Genomic DNA, 21,566 nt, shown 5'->3' with positions numbered 1-21,566 from the left:
ACCCACAAGTGGTATTGCAAAAAAAAATAGCAGTATCTGATCCTGGAATTAATCTAGTTTAAGGTCAGCTACATCCAAATATTGCCTTGCTAATATTCTCCCAAGACTCCTCTGACAGAAACCTTGACTTGTAATCAGGTACGAGCACTCTGGTGAAGAATGCTCAGCTGACAGCAAAACAGCTTGCAACAACACAGCTCCTTCATTAAGTTTAGGACTGGAAAAACTAACTAAAGGGTATGCAATCACTAAACATTTTCAAAGGCTTTGGAGAAAAATAAAGTAGAAAAATTCCATTTTTACAAACACAAAACCAGGGAAAAAAATCAGGCATTCTACCTGAACTGTAAACACGTTTATTAACTGCTCGTAGTCTCCGTTACTTCAGAGCTATTAGATCCTGCCTGGTTTTGTACTGTTTAATCAAGCAAGTTGTTTCCGATTACATAAATGTTCCTCGTAGCGTTTGTTGCATAGGTCAGAGGGAGAGGAACCAATATATTCCCTTTACTGGGAGCAGTAAACAGATAGCCCAGCTGCTGCAGTACTGAGAACGACACCAACAGCCCCCGCAAATCTCTGCTTTAAGAGAGTAAGAGACCCCAAAATGACCAAGTCAGGATCTTTCTGGAAATAAATTAATCTTTACCCCCTTGTATAAGCAAATGCTTAGGCATGTAAAAACACCGATGAAACCACAAAAGCTCTCAACAGCCTTCCTATCTAACTAAAATCCACTCCACCTATTCCACTACTCCCTCTTGCTCCACTGAAGAACGATTATTCGACTCCCCTCGAGGACAGGCTCTCTACTGCAAACTCCCTCATTTCATCCTGATCTAAGAGGTATAAAYTGGAGTCACAAGTACAAGCTGCATTTCCCAGCCTGTGTGTTCAAAATGGGGCACAATCTCCCGGTGTAGCACAAGGAAGCGCTCAGCACCTGCCACTTCTGCTGACCCTGGTGGAGGAGAAGAGCAATATCCACTGACTGCACACACAAACGCAGCAGCTAATACAAGTGCATAAATACCACGGACAACRCAGCCACAAAGGCTGAAAACGATTCTGCCTGTGAGAAGAGATGTGAAAAAGATTCTCCCCGACTCGAGCTGGAAGCCACCGTGCATTAACACGTGGGCGCCGTTGAGCACGGGTAGTAAAGGAAAGGAAAGGACGTCCCATAGTTACCTTCAGAGCTGTGGGAGGCTGAGAAGAAGCGCTGAGCATTCGCATGGAGGCTTCCATCTGCTGGGGTGGAAGGAAAAAGTTGGGAAGAACAACAGGATCAGATCTGAGCAGAGCTGTTAAGAATCAACCACTGGCAGTGTGTAGTTATAGAAAGCCTCCCGGGAGCTGCGGATCTCAAATAAGCCTCACCATAACAGTTCTTAACGGGTCCCAAATGGTGTTTGATAATCTCATTTTCAWCAATATTTTATCATTTTGTACACTTGGTTCCACTACCTGGCTTCACAGAGCACAGGACTTGCTTTAAAGTAACCACCTCACATACTTGTAGAGTGCTTCATCCTGCAAGAATTCTAGCACAACTCGGTGAAACTGTAGATTCGGGATCCATGCAAGGAATGTGGGAATGTATTTAAAATATAAAATAAATTACRTTTTAATACAGAAGAAACCTAGAAGCTTCAATGGTGCTGCCAACAGGGAAAAAATGTAAGAAAACATGTTGAAATTATTCAAAATGAAATAACTCTCACACACGATAGGAAATACTGGCTATAAATGAGAGGGAGCTCAGCACTACATTTTCTGTGAAATACAATATAACAGGCTTTTCTTGTACTTTCTTGGGACATCAATTCTAAACTCATTTCACAGGGAAGAGTTTCACACAATGAATTTCTCTTTCCTGAGGCCAGTGAGGTACTAACCAAGAAAAAAGATGCTCTCCTTGATTGCAATGCATGCTTAGGAAAAAAGAAGGATACAAAATGATTTTTGATTTCACAGATTTTTCTGACTCTTCTAGTGGGTCTTCGTGACTCTCATCAGAAAAGCTTCCACTGCTTCCTTCAGAGCCTGCTTGGGCAGATACAGGCATCACAGGTATTTCGTCAGAACCACTTTCTTCCTCACCTCGATGATCTTCATCTGAATCCTCACTGTTTTCCTTCTGGCTCTCTGTAGTTTTTGAATTGGTCAAAGCAATGTCTCCTGGAAACCTCAGTACCTCTTTGGAGGCTTCATAAAATTCTTCATTTTGCTCCATTTGTTTAGTTTCAAATATTCTATCACAATCACAATTCTCATTTTCTACTGGGCCATCAGCTGTCTGGTGCTCTTCTGACAAACGAGCAGGTTGAAACTCCTTCTTAGTCATTTCTGTGCCACTACTCAAGCTGTTAAAGCCATCTGTTACTGCCCAAGCACTGCTCTCTTCTGCACGGGGGCTAATGCATGGTGTAAGAGTGGTGAGTATGCTCTCGTTGTCACTCTGTGGTATGCTGGACAACGTGCTGCTCCGTCTGCTGGTTCCTTTTCGCAAACAATCTATATTCACCAAGTGCTGATCGTCAGGCCTCAGGTCTATGGACTGTTGATCAGCACTCGGCTCCACTTCGGATATTACACTGGACCAGGGACTAGTTTTGTCCGTTACGGTTGTTATTTCATTAAGAGTTCGTGGTTCTATGAYGTCTTCTTCATACTCGTCTTCACTGTGTGAACGGATGGCAAAAGCGCCTTCATCTTCCTGGATACGGTCYGTTGCCAAAGGATGCTCGTCTTCAGGGACGGCTTGGTCTAGAAATTCATGCAACATCTCTCTTTCAAACCTGCATCTCCCCAAAGAGTACGGCTGCTGCACATCACTGCAAACACYGGGTGATTGCAACTCAAGYCGAATTCGATATTCTTCATTTCTGRCTTCTTCATCTTTTTGGCTGGGTACATGTGTAGCACCTAGGTTTCTGCTGTAGTCGTGATGCACATTAGAAGATTCTTTTGTATTTTTAGTTATAGTCTGTAAGTCTGGTTAATAGAAAACAGCATCAGTAAATGTAGGAGGTGACAATTCACCTTTTATCTGATACATTTGTGCTTTTCGCAAAAGATCAGATAAGCAAAAATGATTAAGAGTTAAAAATGTACAGTTTTGCCAAACAGTCAGCTGATGTGACCACATTACAGTTTACAAAGGCAGGAAGACAACAGAAATGCTAAAGGAAAAAAAGGAGGAGGAAATGTCCAGGATGAAATAATTAGGAAATAACTAGAAATACTGAGATGAACATCAAGAAAAACATTGAACAGCAAAGATATTCTGATACACTGAGTACTTAGTGGGAAGTCATCTAAAGCAAATGGAAAAAATATCTATTGCTTGGAATGGCTATAAACAGTTTGGATAGTTTAGACCACAAGGGAAAGAGAGAGGAATAATCCAGACAGGAAAGATTTATAATCTAATCTAACAACCTTTTCTACTTATAGCTTCCTCAGCTTTATGTTGGAGTCCAGAACACATAGTTGCTACTGGTAATCTCTGCCTTTCAGTTCAATTTACCAATTTAAATCARATGACAGACAATTATGTTATGGTTGTTATGGTAAAATTAAAAAGAATGAAWTGAACTATAAATAATGAAAATAAAGAACTGCCTGTGCTTCTAACACAGGTTATGAAAAAGGCTGAATGAACTAGAAGCTTAAGCATTAACAGCATCTGTGCAATCCTGAATATCTCTGGGCATTTTACAATTTATTTAAAAAGTCATGATCACCTATTTTCAGTTTCTAGCTAACATTTCTTGCATTCTTAGAGAAATCAGCTGACTAGTTCGAGATGAAATGTCAAACTACTGCTACTTTGAGGCAAGTGAAAAAATCTTGCTATAAGGTAATGCGAGAGTGGAGGACATTTCAAAAAAAAGAGAAAAAAGAGGTTGAGACAGACTATAAAGGAGAGTATGTGAAGAAGCAAGTAAAAACGATTAAACAATTGATAGAGATGATAAGGGGAACAAAAAGAGCAAAGGCTAGAGAAGAAAAATGACAAAATTAAGGTAGTGATATACAAAAATAGCAGGTTCTGGCATAACAGAAATGTGCCCTTCAACTTCATCTCTTGAAGTGCTGCTTCCCTGTAGGTAGCCAGAGGTAAAAACATCAGAGAGCAACTTTACAACTGTCAGCAGTCCAAGCCACAGTTTCTTCTCTCCCTGATACATTATTTTAAAAGCACTAGCATGGATTTGATTTCCTAACCGCTTCGCTACTCACAGTGTCTCTCTGATACGAGATCACAGTGGCACAACCAATTAAACTAGGACAAAATTAACTGCAAGCAATAAGCAGACCAGTGCTGACAAAGAGCAGTTATAATGGAGAGGTTAAAGGCCAGGCAGAGTGAAAAACCGTAGGTCTGAAAACAAGGTATGCAAGAGATTTTCTTCACTGGTTTGTCCTACATACATCTTCCTTAAGAGCGTCATTCCGCGGCCAACAGCGCTGTTGACAGGGAACATTCGCTGCACTGATGCCTCTAAAAGAAGCTATGCATAGAATGTGAATGATGGAAAAGAAGCTGGTTACTAAGAACAAACTTTGTCTTACCTGCCCTAAAAGAGCCTTACTTTAGCTAGCCCATCTTGGGCATAAATTTCACCTGAAACTATGCGTCAGCCAATTCCTATTAGCAAAGAACTACAGAGTCAACTCAGCAGCATTTTGTGGATTGCTTTTCAGTGAGTCCTTCCTTCTACAGAACAGACATAGAGATTTAAAGAGTATTTAGGCTGTCTTAAAATGTCCCCAACTCCCATCTAATCTACCTTCCCAGTGTTTCATTCAACACTACTCTTACTGACTGGAGTCTGAAAATCTCCCCAAAGCATTCTCTCAATGGACCAAAACACACCCGTTATCAACACCAGAGATTGGCTTTTATTATGTGAGAAATCTGAAGACCTTTAAAGGGAGATTTTGGCAAGGAATTCCAAGTCAAGTGGCGACTTACCATTGATTAGGCTGCTGACCTGAGACACCAACTGACTAGATTTTTCCAAAAGATGACACCCATTGGGATCCACGGCTCTGCTCATCAAGCCTTGGCGATCACCCTCCTGCTCTTCACAACTTGATTTGGATGTATTACCATAACTGAAGTCAGGAAAAGACCTGGTCAGCTTCTGATTGAAGTATTTTTGAACCTCATCCAGCTCATTCAAGTTTTTCCTGTAAACAGTAAGAAATTGGAAGAAAAAAATATAGATAGCAGATTGTTACCTACTGATCTATTTTTCAATAATAACCCTTAATCTTCTGTTCATATATCTACATGTTGTTGACAAGTACAACAGAAGTAGAACCAATATTGAAGTTGCTCTGTCTAAGCAAAAGTTCAACAGTAGCTCAAGAACAAATGCTGAAACAGCTATGAATAAATTTATACTGGGAGTTAAAAAAAAAAAAAAAAAGAGAGAGAGAGAAAGTTTTAAGCACACTGAATCAAAGTAAGCTGGATTCTGAAATAACCTTCCAACACAAGTTATAAAAGCAAGGATGTTAGCTGACTTCATGACTGAGCTTCATAAAAATATGARGATTTTTATCCTCCTAAGATCTAAGGAGTGTATGATATATGTATTGCTTATGGTAGCAGGGGAAAGAATGAATGACCCCAAAAGTCTCTTTCAATCTTTAAGCCTAGAATTTAGCCAGAAAAACAGAAGTGCTTATAGGAAGACATGTTAAACAAAACAAACAAACAAAACACACACCAGAAAAGAAAAGAAAGAGATCCTGTTGTGTGCACAATGAAAATGCTTGTTCTTGTACCTGCGAAAATCAGCTCAAAAAACTATTGTCYGAACAGTGCATGTTGTTTTGCAGTTGAACACAGATGGATAAAACAACGCATTCAACCTCAATTTGAAAGCATTKTTACTATAGCCCATGGAGACTCTCAGCACAGTCAGAGCACCTCAGCCTTAATGCAGAGTTGCCCCCTTAGCCTCCACTTACTACACTCTCATTTCATCCTGCTGTAAATTACACTGATGTCTGCTTGACAGCTGCTTCATCACTTACTGTATTAGTTTAATCTTAATTTCCTTTCAAATCGGATGCAAGCTTTCTTCAGTTTCAAGCTCTACTTTGCAAATCTAAGTCTTGCATCATCTTTTTGGCTACRGTTCTGCTTTACCTGAGAGCAGACAGAAGAGCGGTCCGTGACGACAGTGACGATGWGTCCATCTTTGCTGCCCGGTGTACGTTCCCTTCTGCTTGCTGCAAGGATTCATGAAATCTGCGCACATTCTGCATGTGTTCTTCATGACGAGGTGTGTGTGTCCCAGGGGTACTAATTCTGCTAGAAACAGGCATACATTTAACAACAGACAACAGCAAAATTCTCTAATAGTGAAAAGTCTGCCAATTGAGAATGTCCCAAATCTTTAAATGCATTAAAAAGCTACTGAAGAATTAAACTAGCTCATCCAAATGTTACAAAGAATGGCATTTATAGAACGTTCCAGATTTACATTAAAAGAAAGCAAATGGCAACCTCCACGCTGGCTAACAGTGCTGCTGATAGGAGATCTGCAATGGGAGCTGCAAAGCCAGCTCTTCAGAGCAGAAAAGAGCGCTACCGGCTGCTGGCCTGTGGTCTCAGCAAACTGCCAGGGTTCACAGTGTCTTGCCCAGCTGCTTTCAAGACCCACAGAGGAAAAGTATTATATCCTACACATGCTAAATAAACAGGCCATGACTTAATACTAGGTTTCAGATAGGCAGAGTCAATAGGCTTCAGCTGCATAGATTTTTGAGCCCTGAAAATGAACAAGATGACTAGCAACCAGCTGCCTTACCGCTCTCGGGGAGGAACATTGACTTCATTTGACAAGGTTTTCAACGTCTGCTTGGAAATACTTGTAGCATTGCTGGGAAGTGTTGCAAAGCTGACCTTCACCTAGAATAAAGAGGAACAGTGCACATGAGTCTGCCGCAGTAAGAAAATACAGGAATTAAAGTAAGATCTTGCTGGGATAACAAATAAAAACTTCTAAAGAACTTCAAATTTTCAAAGGATTTTCCAGATTTGAGCCAAAATACCATTTAAGGCCACTTTTATTTCAGAAACATTTGTTAAAGGGCAGATTCAAATATCAATATGAAGCCTGTTTTCCAATCTCTGCTGCATTCTAATTTACATTTTCCAGTTCCCAGCCCTGCTATATAAAACAGCCATCCAAACAAGGGAAAYCTGACAACTCAGCAGAGAAAAACACTGACAGTAGTATAATGTAAAATCATACAAAACCTACAAAATGTGGGACAACAGGATAAATTTTTTTTTTTTTTTTGCTTCCAGTAACAGTATGTGTTATGTGTAGCATGGAAAGGGTTGTTGCTTCCCTTCCCGTGCCCTTGTGAAAGAGTAAATTGAGGGAAAGCAGGGTGTAGGGATTAATACATGTGTGTGTCACACCCCAGCACAACAGGAAAGTCTAAGAAAAATGCACACAGGAAATGGCAAATCTTCCAGAAAGCTAAAGCCCTCTGTGAAATCAGAAATTTTCTAACCAAAAAAAGGCTGAATTTACAATGTGCTTTGGCACCAGCTGCCAAAGAGAGCAGCAAACAGAACAATGCCAGGCCTCCAGAGGTACAAAACCACAGAACAGTCTCCTGACTAGCAATTAAAAAAGAYAAAACAAAAACACACCCCAAGAGATCCAACAAAGCAACAACAGAGCGATAAGAGCTGCTGGAGATGAACATGAACTAGGTTTGATTGAACACTGTAACAGAAGTACTGGTCTATAGTTACTATTGAAAAAATAAAGCAATATTCTTCAAAAGGAATTAAGCATTTCTGGTATGGGTACTCAGGCTGACGCGTTACAGTGCTGCCAAGCTGCTATGCTTATTGTGCATCGCTTCCAAAACCTAGAGAATCACCGATGATTATCAGGAATCTAGTCAGATTTGCACAGGGAAGAAACTGAAGCACATACTGAAGAATTTGGTGGCTGGGTCCGGATCCTTGCCTGTCTTTCTTCTTTGAGGTTAGTTATACTTTGAAGAGGGGAAACTGCTACTTTGATCTGCCCTCGGCACTGTCCGCTGAAGTCTGTAATATTGTACCACCCGCACACTAGCTGGAAGCCAGAGAGAAGAGGGGAGAGGTCCACAGATGCAAATCCTATTACTCGCTCAGTCTCTGGGGAAGAAGAATATAAAGCACATATTAATTTAAACTGCATTTAAAAGAAATATTTTCAGGAATGATAAAAGTCAGCCCTTGAAACACCTCCATACGTTACAGGGAAAGACATCTAAAACTTACAAAGTTGGGTTAAAAGCTGCCAGCTCTCATTAGGTAAAGAACAACGGAAGACTAAAAATAAAGTTTAAGAAAATGGAGAGTAAGACCTAGACTTTGATTTGCTAGCAGGCTTCAAATTAGGATAGCTATGATATTGACGGAAAAGGACCGTTTCAAACAATTAGATCAGCTCCCTCCCTACATATTTGCCAAAAGTGGCTGTTGCTATTGCAGCTAATAACTGTAACACCTCYGCTGGTAACAATTCACAGCAGRAGGAGGGCCTTGCTGCAGGTGTAASAAAGCACRTGAAGGTTACATTCCCTATGCAACACATCATCAGAAAGCCTAAATAAAGGCAAAGACATTCAGCTCAGAAATAGGCTAGAAACATGAGACAATCAGAGATACAAAAAAATGAATGTGAAGGCCAACTTGGGGACCTCAGCAAGTATGTTCTGCAGCCAGAGCTTTATTCTCACTGCAGAAACGCACGTTCTTTATCTAGTCACTTTGTCAAAACTTTCAAAAATGCTGATTTGTCATTATACTGTTGCATTTTTGTGAAACAGATTTATCCAAAGTACAGAACRAAGAATCCTATCCAAGAAGAGGACATTATTTGGGTTACTGTAGCAGTTACATTCAGCTAAAAATGCCTCTGCAGAGACAATAGAAGACCAAGGCAGGTAGGGAGGCTTGCAGGAGAATCAGTCTGTACATGCAATACTCTGCGTAATACAGAGAAAGGCTAAGCTATATGCTAAGTTTATTTTTGAAGCAAAAAGTTAGCCAGCTAAGCTTAATATATTAAAAAAAATATTTTAAATATCACATACTACTAGTTTGAACCGAAGAATCAGGATTTTCTTCCCAACAACAAACCACATAGATTTTTAAATACATGCTTGTTTGGTGTCAATCAATATTGAAGGAGCAAGGCTAACAACAAAGCAGCAAGCACCATTTTGAACTATTCTTTATTATTTAATCACTATCTTTATCATTTAACAATAAACAGGAGGTATAGTAAAAATGCATACAAAAAGCTTACATATGTTGTTAGGTTTGATACATAAGGCCTTCAGCTGCTCCAGTAAGTGCTAACAGCAGATACAGAAATAATTCTTAAAATATACGCACGACACTACAGAAGTATTTGATTGCAATAAAGACCAATAAAAAGTCCAGTTGGAAAAATGGTCAGACAGTCTTTCTTCAGAAAAATTCTTTTTCTAAACAATATTTTTACCTTAATCATCTGTATTTTATCATCTGCCTCTAGAAATAAGCAAAATATGCAACATCTTCACTGTTACTGGAACTGCTTTAATTCAAACTTTGCTGGCTACACTTCAACCAACTACTGAGACAAAAAAAAGCACACAAAATATACAGTAAACAATGTCCTTTTGTGAGGAAAATCCAACCTCCAAAATCTTGTCAAATTAAATATGAAAAGAACTAGTGGAATACAAACAAACTAAATCCTGCCAGAAGATTCATGTGGAAAAGGATGCTGAAGGGCAGGAAATCAATGGGTGCTTTGCTATAGCATTCTTCTAATGTAACGCAAAAAATGTCTTTACGATTCCATTCTCCAATTTGTTTGAATTTACCCATGGAAATGGATGCCAAAAGACATTCCTCCCAATATTGCTCTACAAACTTTACCTGCTTTATGCCACACTTTGAAGACCAAGGTTTGCTGGGGATCCAAGAGAAGTTCTTTGGACAATCTGTTGGGAACAAAATCATAATTTGCTATGCAAAGTAGAAAAAACAGAAGAAATGTAAAATGCTTCTGAAGATTCAGAGTCATTATACTTATCCAGACAAACCAGTTTCCTCCTTGAATCATGGGGAAAAAGATTCACTGATTTCTTGAAAGCACAGTTACCTTTACAAGGTTTTGGCTTTTGCTTGTACTTCCCTCTCCTCACTTATGTTGTGGATTTAAAAGCTAGGGCATCAAAACCATCATGAAAAGTGGGAAAGAAATTGAAAGTGTATCTCATGACTCAGTAAGTATGGGATAGTAAAGCTGTGGGGGTACAGCTGAAAGCTGTAATATTTGATGCTGATTCCTGTGGAAAAAAAAATAAAACCCTCTTTGAATACTGAAAGGTCAAATGCCTTCACTGAACAGCTTCTAGGTTGCTTGAAGCATWTCAGATGTGACTCTAAGCATAAGCAACCTCTGAAAAAGCTTTTAAACTTCAGCTAGAATCTTTCAATAGTTTTATCTTCGCATTATAAAAATCCCTAAAACCAAAAACCCAACTCAGCAGTCTGACAGCAAAACCCACTCCTGGGCAGTCACTAGTATGTATTTGCAAATGTTTTGTAATTGACAAAATAAAACACCAAGTATGCCTTCTTGTTGCCTGTATCACACTTGTTCCACCTAGTTTAGAAAGCACCTTTGGCTACTGTTTTGGAATTAATTTAAAAAGCTGGTACTGAAATACTGGAAGAGCCTCAGGACTGCAAATACAGGTTTGTTACAGAATATTACAGTTTATGACTTGATCTGCTGGGATACCTTGGAGTGGTCGATTCATCTGCCCTAACTTAGGCTCAGATATCCAAATCTGAGCTACATCCTCTGTACTGTCTTTATACTCCTAGAGAGAAACAGGCATCCTCAGGGAATGATTTGTCCTGTCTGAAGACAGGAATCTAACACAAGTCAAGTGACTCACTCAGTAGAGGAGGCCTGTTTCTCTCCAGTGACCACAGAGGACGCTCAGGGTGAACAGCTCAGACTCAAGACATCTAACTTCCAGATATCTAAAGTCAGAGTAGGTGAATCCCACTTTAGAGCGTTGGTCCTGAATCATGGCATACTTCTAAGGATGGAACAAAGCAAAATGTATGGAAAAAGCCAATAAACTGGAACAAGTATAAATTAATCTTCCCTAGAGTCCTTTAGTTACCGTCAGCCCCTTCTTCCAGGGGGGGAATCTACAGAAGAGGAAAACTTAGGGACTCAAGGTGAGCCAAAACACAGTGCAGACAGAAGTTTAGTGCAGGTCAAACCGCCCTTCTTCATGTTAGCTTCAAGATCAAGCTTCCTCAAACACTATCTTCCAAATTTAAGAATATGGAGATTGTGAACCACAGGAAAAAAAAAGAAAAAGGATTTTCAGCTAAGAGGAGCTGAACAAGATGGCTCTTCAAAGGAAGTGTCTCTTAAAGTTTGCTGATCAAAAGCTGAAGCTTCTGGATGAAATTGGGTCTAAGTTTATGAGCTGATAAAACCAAAAAAACCAGTAGAGGTGTAAACCAGTGAGCAGAAAGGCACCCCTCACTGAATACGTTCTTTTCACACTGAGCCATTGGTTGTCGGACCCAAAGGCTCTGCAAGTACGTCTGCGCAAATCTACATCACTTACCTTGCTTGTTGCTGAAAGTCCCACACTGGTGAGTCTGTATTTTCTACTACCGAAGTGGTTACCGGAGCATCTGCATCAGCAACGGCAAATGATACATAGCTACTAGGTGCTGTTACTCCACGTTCTGTTAAAGGACTCCCTAAAATTAGACAGAATTAAATAGAGAATTGTACAAAGACTAAATAGTATACTAATAATTATTTTTCTAAAGGCACATTAGCAATTAAAAATAAATACTTAATAAAGGAATCCATCATGCAGGAAATACTCTTCATACTCTTGTGATCCTGTGATTCATTGGTAGAGCTGAAAATGCCTTACATTTACACTGGGGGAGACTATCATACAAACCTTATACAGAGTGGAAACTGGAGCATGGAGAAGCTACCTGCCTAAGATCATCCAAGCCACCAAAGGCAGAGCTAAGAATAAAAGCTAGGTCCCTGGGTCCCTACGCCAGTGCTTGATCTACCTTCCGTGCCAGGCTAAAGTGGCTGTCAACCCTAGCTTTTAAATATACAGAATATCCAGTGTTAAAAAAGCTGGTTTGACTTAACAGCTGGTTTGTTGGGGATAAGATCACTTCAGATTTAACTTACTGCTACTGCCACGAGAGGAGAAAAGCGCAGAGTGCTGATGTATGGCTTTGCTTGGACAGTGATTCAGAAGAGCTATTAGGACTGTATAGTCACGATTTGCAAACTTCTGCTGGGGTCTTCTATTGATTGCAAACTAAATACACTCCAGGATTACTGATCTGAACAACTTCCTATGTTGATTGAATAAGAAAACACGCTTCCAGTGCTAAAGATACCCAAGGATTAGTAAATTTTTTTTAATAGTATCTATTAGATCATCTTACAAAGACTGAAGTATTTAGACAATCTTAATATCCGTTCGAGGTAGGAGCAAGTATCCTCATTCAGTGTGAAAAGATTTGACTACAAAGGAAAAAAAAAGGCAATATTTACACTTTTATTTCCAATCCTTGATGGTTTCCCTCCTAAGTTTTCCAGTTGGCCATCAGACCCATTAAAGAAGTGGGAGTTTATGCTACAGATAATTGTCGCAGCCTTCAATATTCTCCTGGGGAATTGTGCTTTGAGCAGGGATAGTCTCCATGGACAGTAAAATACTGGTTACCATTTCTGTTTCATGGGCATTTGTGTTCTCACTGGCTCTGCCACTGCACAAGTGGGAAATTTGAGGGAAGAAAGTCTAGTGTAGGTGAGACTTTAATGTTCTGGCCAAAACATCAAAGTTTTTATTATAGAGAGAGCAGGGAAAAATGCAGTTGTCCTCCTGTCCTAGTCCAGTACCTGACCAGGGAGCTATGCACAGTAGGGCTGCAGCAAGGCTTTGCTGAAGTCCTTTTCAGGCAGCTTCAAGAAATACCGTTTTTAATCTATGCACAAACTGGACCTTTGTGATTACTAAGCTAAGCAACCAGGAACGGCATTCACCCTACAATGCATCAGTGAAAGCTTTGCAAGACATCTTGTATAAACAGATCAGGGCCAGAAACGCAAACACTCTCCCCTCATTCGTCCTGAAATAACCTGTGAGAAGGCTTGTGAGAAAACAGACGACGAATTAACTTGTCTGACTTAATTGGGTGTGTTTGAAATTGGAGGAAGATAATTTGTAATCAAGAAACGCAAGGTCATATTAAGGGATAGAGCTGGACATTCACTAAATACTGGATGTTATGGATTAGAAAGAGCTGAATGAAAGCTGCAGAAATTATATAAATCATCTGCACTGAATTATAGCCTAAGAAGGAAGGGGAAGCTTAGCACCTCCAGAGGGGTCAGGGCTGTGCAAATGCTCTCAGGAAAAGTAGAGAGCGAACTGGAGGATTCCTACCTCTCTGCTATTTCCCTCTGTATGTGACCCTTCCTCAGGCATGGACCCTTTTAGTTATGTTCACATTAGTGAGATTAATTTGCTGCAGTGTGTCATGACTTGTAAAGCTGTAGRAGCATTTGACTGTTTGTGGAGCTGCTGAGATGGTGGATTTCCAGCTGGCAAAGACTGCTAGGAGACCTGGATTTAGCCAAAAAGAAAACCAGGTCAGACTTTGCAATCAAATACTGTTCATCCATTGCTRCTACAGATTACTCCTTCCTCTCTGCTTTCCAAGGGTGCAACACGTGGCTTTGGACTTTTCTAAGATCTTGTKGGACAGAAACAGTGATCAAAATGGACAAGTCCAAAATGGATTTAACTAAAAATTCTCTTTTCTCCTGAAGTCTGATTCTCTGTGAGATATGATCAAATGTGATTGATTTGCAGTGGCTTCTTGTATTACTGCTGCTTTATCCCTTGATCTTCAGAATTTTTCTGAGAACTCATGAGTGGTTTTGTTTTGTTTTTTAAATGCATACAATGACTTTAGTTTAAAACATGCATTCAAAAAACTCTTCTCAGTTTGATAAGTCTGTGGACACGGCAATTCAAACGCAGATGTGGGTCATGTATGCTCAGTTTAGAGAAACAAGTAAGACCTGTCTGGACTAGCTCACTGTCTCTTGAACATAAAGGCAGATGTAAAAATCAGTCTTTGTAGTCAAAGGCAAAATGAGCATTTCTCAAGTCCTAGCTTGCTTTTCTTGTAGGAAAGAAAAATGCCTATAACAGGCAGAATTGTTGGATCTAGTAAGAGAAATTGGCCATGATCAAAGGTGTCTTACCAAGACACCTTTGTAGCTTAGCAACTTCTAATGTCTGACTCTGGAAAGGAGTTGCATTGAAGAATTAGTTTCTCTCTACTTTATAAAAGCAATGCTTTAAGGATGAGGTGAAAGAAGGAGTTGAGCTGTGTGACCTGATGCTTCACAAAGTGGGCAATAAAAAATAAAAGCTTTATGGCTAGGGCATCTGCTGCATAGTGTTGTGTGGATCAGAGGTATTCTGTGCTGATGGCTGTGTTAACCTTTTGCATTTTGAAGAACTTCACATGGAAGTAATTTCACTCCTTTCCAACATGATGAAATTTAGGCTGCTTCTTTGTATTTTTTGGAAGATGTAGAAAAAGAAAAGACTTCTCAGGCAAGAAAAATGACTTAAAGCCACAAGAAATATCAAGAGATTTTGGGAATCACTTTGCATCTTTACCCAATTCTGGAAAATTGCATATGTTAAGTAGTTCTTCCAAACTTGCATAAGTTTGTTGCCCATAACGTACTGGACTGGAAATGTATTCTAACATTTTTATCTGTATTACAGTAATGTAATTGTTACTGTGAAGAACGCAAATTCTTGTTGAAACAAGCTTATATAGCATCTTTTCCAGTGTATCAATAGCCTCTCAGTTACATCTGAGAATCCAAAGAAAAGAGAAGTTGATTGAAGATGGAAATTGTGCAGAACCACACAAGAACAAAAGAAACCTTCTTTATTGCACAGAAAACTTTGCAGATGCAAATAATGTTGCATCAAGTTTCCAAAAACAAAGACTATGAACTCCAGAAGATTACAGATTCATAGCTAATAAAAAAAGCCATCTGTGGTGCTCAGTATGTACCAGAATTAGTGGTACTTAAATCACAGCTTCTATTTGACTCTTAGTTGTGCTCTAAGTATCACACCAGAAAACACTGAGTACTCTTTTCCATCAAAGCTCCTAGACCATGAAACAGTTGACCTGAACAAAGACATTTCCAGAATCTCACCCAAGTCAGTCCCCCATTCATATTTGTATTTAGGTAGCGTGCCATGGCCCACACAAGATCTGATCACTCCAAATGCTGAGCAAACACAAAGTGATCAAGTCATACAGCACTCAGCAGCGGCCAGGGTGAGAGATGGAGCACTTAAGATGTTATGTTTTAAGGGGTTTAACTCTAACAAAATAGATCCATTTACAGATTGCAACTTGAGGGAAAATAAAAGGTTCTAAAAAAAAATTACACACTAAACGTGTTACATTACTATACAACAAGCACCAAGTATCATCTTGCTAGGGAGGAATATTTTAGTATATTTACAATAAGTTTAAAAGTGACAACCAATTCTTTGGTGACCCTCAGCACACTGAGCAGGCACTTAACTGTAATTTTCACTCTAGAGAGGAGGAAACCGACTGTGTCAAGCCTGGCTGAGTTCAGACTGCTCTGTCCTTACATCGCCCTTCCTCACCACCGTGTCTGGCAGTCTCTAGATAACACAAGTAAGCCAGCTTTACAAATGGATTACATGCTAAAAATGCAGAATTTGCAAGAGTCTGAGATATGAGTATCTTGGGGTTAAGTTATTAAAATATCACTTAACTTCAGAATTCAGCTGTCATCTGTAGTGGTGAACATCATATTATTTACATTTTATTTTTCATTAATAAAGATAGACTGGATAGTTTTACTTCCTGCTTCCCCTGTACTTATGCAATGATCTTACAGCTGCAACACCGCAAAGCCAAGCTCGAAACCCACCTCATTCATTGTGTTTGAATAAATTTGATGAAAATTTCTGGGTTTGCTGTTTTTAAATTGCTCCTTGAAGTACCTGTCATAAGCAGACACCAGAAAAAAGGGTTTTTTACCTTTTAAACTTAGATGCATTGCTCTTTCCACAAGGATAGTCATAGCAACTGTGTTTTCCAGAGACACCAAGTCTTCTTCAGATGGTTTCTCTTTAGTGACTTCTGAATTTACAATATCCAATTTCTGATTCTGATTTTCAGAGCACTGTTGGTTCACATCCGATGCCTTCTCTGTGGCTTCATCTTCACTACTGCTTTCCTCAGCACAGCGAAGTCTGCTGGTCAGGGTAGCATAAGTGGAAGAAAGCGCAACATGAACACGTACAGCAGCTCCTGCTAGGTTTGCAGCATTGCATCTGAACAGCGGATAAACCCCTGCAAGAGAATTCAGAGCCAACCAGCTAAACGAGCCAAAGGAAAAACAGGACATTGGAAGAAGCTGCTACAAGTTATCACAGCAAAGATCTCACATATCAGACAAGCAGAATGAACTTTGATTTTCAATATAATTTCTGTGCAAGGTATTACCAAGTGCATTATTAGGAGTATCAGCTTGTAAAGGTAGAAAGAGTGAGCAGCGCCCCAAATGCTACACCTTTATTTTCCTACTAGAAGTTCAAACTGCTGTTTTATAGCACATCAGCTTCTTGTGAGTGTTGGAAATGGTACTTCTGCACAATTTTATACACATATATGGGAAATATATGTTTATAAAAATTTATATGCATATAATTGTGTGCGTGTGTGCATGCACTTGAAGAGTGTGTGTGTGTGTGTGTGTGTGTGTGTGTGTGTGTGTGTGTGTGTGTGTTTCCCTACCCACTGTGTCTGGGTATACTCCAAAGAGGAGCTAATGACCTATTGGTAGATCAACCTACCAGCTGGTGACTAAGCTGGTCAACGCATACATGATAAAAGCATAAGTAACTGAAGAGGTTGGAAGTTTCCAAGATGCTGTGAGTGTGTAGTCCTTTGCTCTGACTACAGGCATTGAGCCTTCTTGTGAGGCATTATTTTTACTCATGGCTCCTTTTCACTCTATTATGATGCCTAATCATTGGGGCAAAATCCATAATTCTGAAGAAACATTCTTTATCAATCCACTCAGGCTAACTTTTCACCCATTTAACTTGCTAAGTTTTGAACTTGGAGAAGCAAACATGTTACCTCTGCTCGTCTTCAAGGAGAGGAGGGGACAATTGAGTCTGTACAGGGCAAAACAAAGCTATAAACGTTTTGCTTAAGCTGACTAGACAAGTTAAGCAAATAAAAACATCACTAGAGGAATGAAATAAGGGAACGTTCTTTAGGAACTTACCGCTAACACTTAGTGTTTTCCTTGACCTCTCTGCTAACGCTGTGAGGTCGACGTAGGCAGATCCAATAAGACGATCTGTATCAAGTGGTCTTTCCACATCATTCTCTTTACCATATGCCCACCACACCTGGATTTCTAACTTCTCCTCTCTGAAGAACCAATGCAGCCCTTGGCTCCTTCTGAGATTCATCCTGTTTGGTTTCTTAAAGTTCACTGTAATGTTCTTTTTGTCATCACTCAGTTTTGGTCTCCTAAGCAAAGTCCACATGGCTTCCTGATTATACAGCTTATACCTGAGGTAGCAATAAGTACTTTCATTCAGATGTGTCTGGCCTGCAAGCAGCACACAGTGGACTGGCAGCCACACTCTTGGGGTAGAAATAGTCACGATTGCTGGATTCTCACTCTGCTCCCATTCGTCACTGTCGTCACTATCAYCCATACTGTCTTTGTGGTTCTCCTCACTGTACCAGCCTAAAAGCTTAGCAGCCTCCAAAACACGCTCTCTATCATCGTGGTGAGCAAAAGTTACAGAAAGCTCCAGTCCTCCCACAACAGTCTGCATGATGTCTGTGCAACGAGAAGGCACTAAGTCCTCAGAGAGGGTAACTGGGTACCAGCCTGTAATACCTTCAGGAGAAGAGATCATAATTAGCCTTATCCTACCTTCTGGAAAAYGTCAGGAAAGAATTTGTCATGCTTTGGCCATTAGTCCTGGACCACTATATGGAAGTGAAAGTTTGGAATTTGTCAAATTGTTTCTAACTTGAAAAAGCAGCAGGTTGTTAGACCTCAGAAAACCTCACAAGTAGTTCCAGTTCCCAAACCATTTACTTTCCACTTCATTAATGATTCTTATTTTACAATCAAACCATATCCTATGAATCTCCAATTATAAAATTAAGGATTCTCAGATTTTTCCTCCTCTCTTTCCATTAAAAATAAATGGAAAATTTCACAGTTGGAGAAAATGAACACTAAAACTATAATGACATTAAAGTAGAAATGAACAAGATGATAATGAAAATACCATTATTACAAGATATAACAATTGCAAACTAAGCCTATACGTAAATGGTATTTTACATTTAGTTAAAGAAAAAAAAAAAGGTTAATCTAACTGCTTTTTAACTTATCTAAGCCTTTTTTTCCAGATTTGTCCTCTCAAAAGCAATCACTGGTCCTAAACCAAACTCTAAAACTCTTGGACTTTCAATCATAAAGTAGAAAATAAACAGCAGTTTACAGGGCCACCTACACAGTGCCTTACTCTTAATAACTGGCTGCTCTCTTGTAATTTCTGGAAGACCTACATTAGCATACAAAATATATTAATCATACAGTTCARCTATTGTTACACATCCAACATCCTGAAAGCTGACCTTCAAACAGCTTCCATTATATGAATTTTCTAATGTAGGATTTTTAATACAGATATACGCAATATCTGAGAGAACTTTGGTCTAAAAAAAATGAGAATCAAAATTGTTTTAAGCAATTACTTACAAGAACATCTACACATAATCTTGGTAGTGTAACTGCCACATTACCTGATCTTCTTCTCAGCAGGTCTCTGGTTGGAACTGTGACTGTCCCAAGGAGACAATCTCTTGATGTCTGTGCTGCTAATGTGTCAGTGCCTGGAAAATAAAAAAAAAATTGCAAATAGAGCAAACCAGAATGCAAGATTTAGCAGTGTTTCTAGAGAAAGCTGCATCACATTAGATAGTTCAGCCGCCACAGTCAAAAAACTTTTAACCCATGGAAAAAGGACAAAAGTCAAAACAAATGGTCCATGATCTATCAGGCCCAAATCAGTGAGAAACAGGAGCGTGAACACAATCTGCCTGTAAGTATTGCCAGTGCATACCAGTGCACGTTCATTACAGGACACGTGCTCCATCCTTGCTGAATCTGGAGAAGCTTTTAGGGAATATTTCCACAAATGTACGTTAAGTAACCAGTAGAAAGCTGGTGGTATATATTACTACTCAGTTACTCTAACAACTTGCCACTCCTGACTTTTCTCCTTCACAAAGAAAAAAAAAAAGACAGAATAAAAATAAACGAAATAGTAACGAAGAATAAATAGAAGAACTTCCCAGCCTAGGCTGCGACCTCTTATTTCAAGCTAGTCAGGGTCAGACAACGTTAAGGGACACTACAACATTGCTTACCTTGAGAATATCACCAGTGAAAATTCTGGAAGATGTATGGATAAACTGATGGTTCATTAAACCCTCAGTGTTTCATAGAGTAAAATTCTGGGGATTTCAAAAGGTACTAGTGATTAGAGCAGGAGACTGAAGTATGAAACCCAACTATCACAGTACACATCTGCCTACCCGTCATACGTTCACTGGAGGATCTTAAGCAATCTTTTTTCTGAATCTTCATTACTCCCTTCCATAAAGTTGGGGCAACAAGGTGCACACATATAAAAGCAGGGTGTTCCAGSAGTCAAGGCATTATTACTACTAATTGTATTATCTCCTCATTTAAAAGATCATCTGGAGTCTTTATCATTAGACTTCGATCATTATCTAAAATAGCAACATCATTTGGTCGTTGGAATCACTTGTCTTGCTTACCTGACTTGATGCTCTGATGATAGATAGAGAAGATGATACTGGCAGACTGCAAGAGTTCCCCCAAAGAAGAGGCTTCCCCGCTACTTTTCTGAATGATGAGGTTACACGGGAACTCTATGTGGGCCTTGAACTCTGGGCAGAAACTATGAGCCACAGCTCGCGTGTTACGTCTCTCCCTCTCCGGTAGGAAAGAGAGGTGCACAGAGACATAGGTATTAACTCCCACACCTGCATAGTACTGAAGGGAAGGGTTCTTTTTTGCAACAGCTCTTCATTTAARAAGGGAAAAGAAAACAAAGAGAAGAATGAATATAATGTACAATAAAACTTGGAATCAATGCAAATAAAGCAAAGGTTTTAAGTCTTCATGGTGAAAATATGAGACAAACAAAGTGGATTCAATCTGTATTCCTGGGTTTTGCCTAACATAGAAGTGCACAGAAAAGTCATATTATTTTTATGCACCAGTACTGATAAATAAAAGGAGGTGAAATTTGCAGATGGAATCATTCACAACCAAAACAGACCTGGTATTATTCAGACCATACACTAAAATAAATAAATAAATAAATAAATAATAAAATCAGGATTTGCAATTCATTCCACTTTCTTAACTTCTCAGCACATCATATGGGAGTGATCTTCATATTATAGAGCCTACTTGAATTAAGACAGATCAACTGACACCCAGGAAAGGTCAGTGGGCATAGTACTAGAATGACAAGAGCCATCCTGCCCTTACGGAAGTGACTCCTCCTCTTCTACCCTTTCTTAACTAATTCTTGAAAATTGCATATTGAAACTAAGCTCATGTGATACTATGCACTTACAGTAGCCTTCCAGAGAAAAAGGATGTTTCATTTTTTTCAGTCAGTTTATCCATATTCCCACAGTGAAACTCAAGAAAACTAACCTCAAATAACCTTTAAATAGCATCAATAACACCCAAATGCAATGCCCAGCTAAGTGCCATTTTATATCACCCAAATTTTATGTCAGCTTTTAGTGCAGAAAAATATGAAAGAAGGTAATACTGATCAAAAGGCTGAGGAATCAAATGTATGGCTAGAATTATGCACGTTGTAACAACACTGCATGATGTCTTCCCTCACTTTTAGTACTTTTAATTTTGTTAATGCATYGCAAATCTAAACTACTTCACTCCCTGTCCTGCAGTCTTCAGCCTTTTGCAGAATGAATGSCACTACACAGTGCTGCAGCTTAAAGGACAAAAATAACCACTGATGTTCTTTTTAGTTGGTTTCTCTTTTCCTCAGAACCCAGTTTGAATCTAGATCCCTACAGACAGAAAATTGGCCAGTTACAATTTGCTCTAATGCTTCAGCCTGCCGTCTCCAGATAAGGCTATTTTAAGAGAGAAATCCTCATTTTACAATTAGACTTTACCTGGCTGCTGCTTGCAAACCAGCTGCTCTGTGGATCTGTACAGAAAGAGAAATAGCTTGAGCTCTTATTATTCCTG

At 39.4% G+C, this 21,566-nt stretch overlaps 1 protein-coding gene across 1 annotated transcript in view; it reads right to left on the bottom strand.

The window, feature by feature from the left end:
* C2CD3 (C2 domain containing 3 centriole elongation regulator) overlaps positions 1-21,566 on the bottom strand; it is a gene marked incomplete at its 5' end in the record, with an annotated part of 49,356 nt that overhangs the window by 7,017 nt on the left and 20,773 nt on the right. Inside the window, 13 exons of the mRNA XM_085311217.1 lie at positions 1,192-1,294; positions 1,956-2,997; positions 4,985-5,202; positions 6,173-6,337; positions 6,837-6,937; positions 7,986-8,191; positions 9,971-10,035; positions 11,695-11,833; positions 16,235-16,549; positions 17,493-18,122; positions 19,043-19,132; positions 20,084-20,352; positions 21,491-21,563. Of these exons, the coding sequence (XP_085167343.1) occupies positions 1,192-1,294; positions 1,956-2,997; positions 4,985-5,202; positions 6,173-6,337; positions 6,837-6,937; positions 7,986-8,191; positions 9,971-10,035; positions 11,695-11,833; positions 16,235-16,549; positions 17,493-18,122; positions 19,043-19,132; positions 20,084-20,352; positions 21,491-21,563 (3,416 nt within the window). The remainder of the gene's footprint in view (positions 1-1,191; positions 1,295-1,955; positions 2,998-4,984; positions 5,203-6,172; positions 6,338-6,836; positions 6,938-7,985; positions 8,192-9,970; positions 10,036-11,694; positions 11,834-16,234; positions 16,550-17,492; positions 18,123-19,042; positions 19,133-20,083; positions 20,353-21,490; positions 21,564-21,566) is intronic.

The sequence above is a fragment of the Rhea americana genome, unplaced genomic scaffold (genome assembly GCF_003343005.1).
Source record: "Rhea americana isolate MKP2758 unplaced genomic scaffold, rheAme1 scaffold_335, whole genome shotgun sequence".
Taxonomy (NCBI): Eukaryota; Metazoa; Chordata; class Aves; order Rheiformes; family Rheidae; genus Rhea; species Rhea americana.
This window is presented reverse-complemented; position numbering and strand designations above follow the sequence as displayed.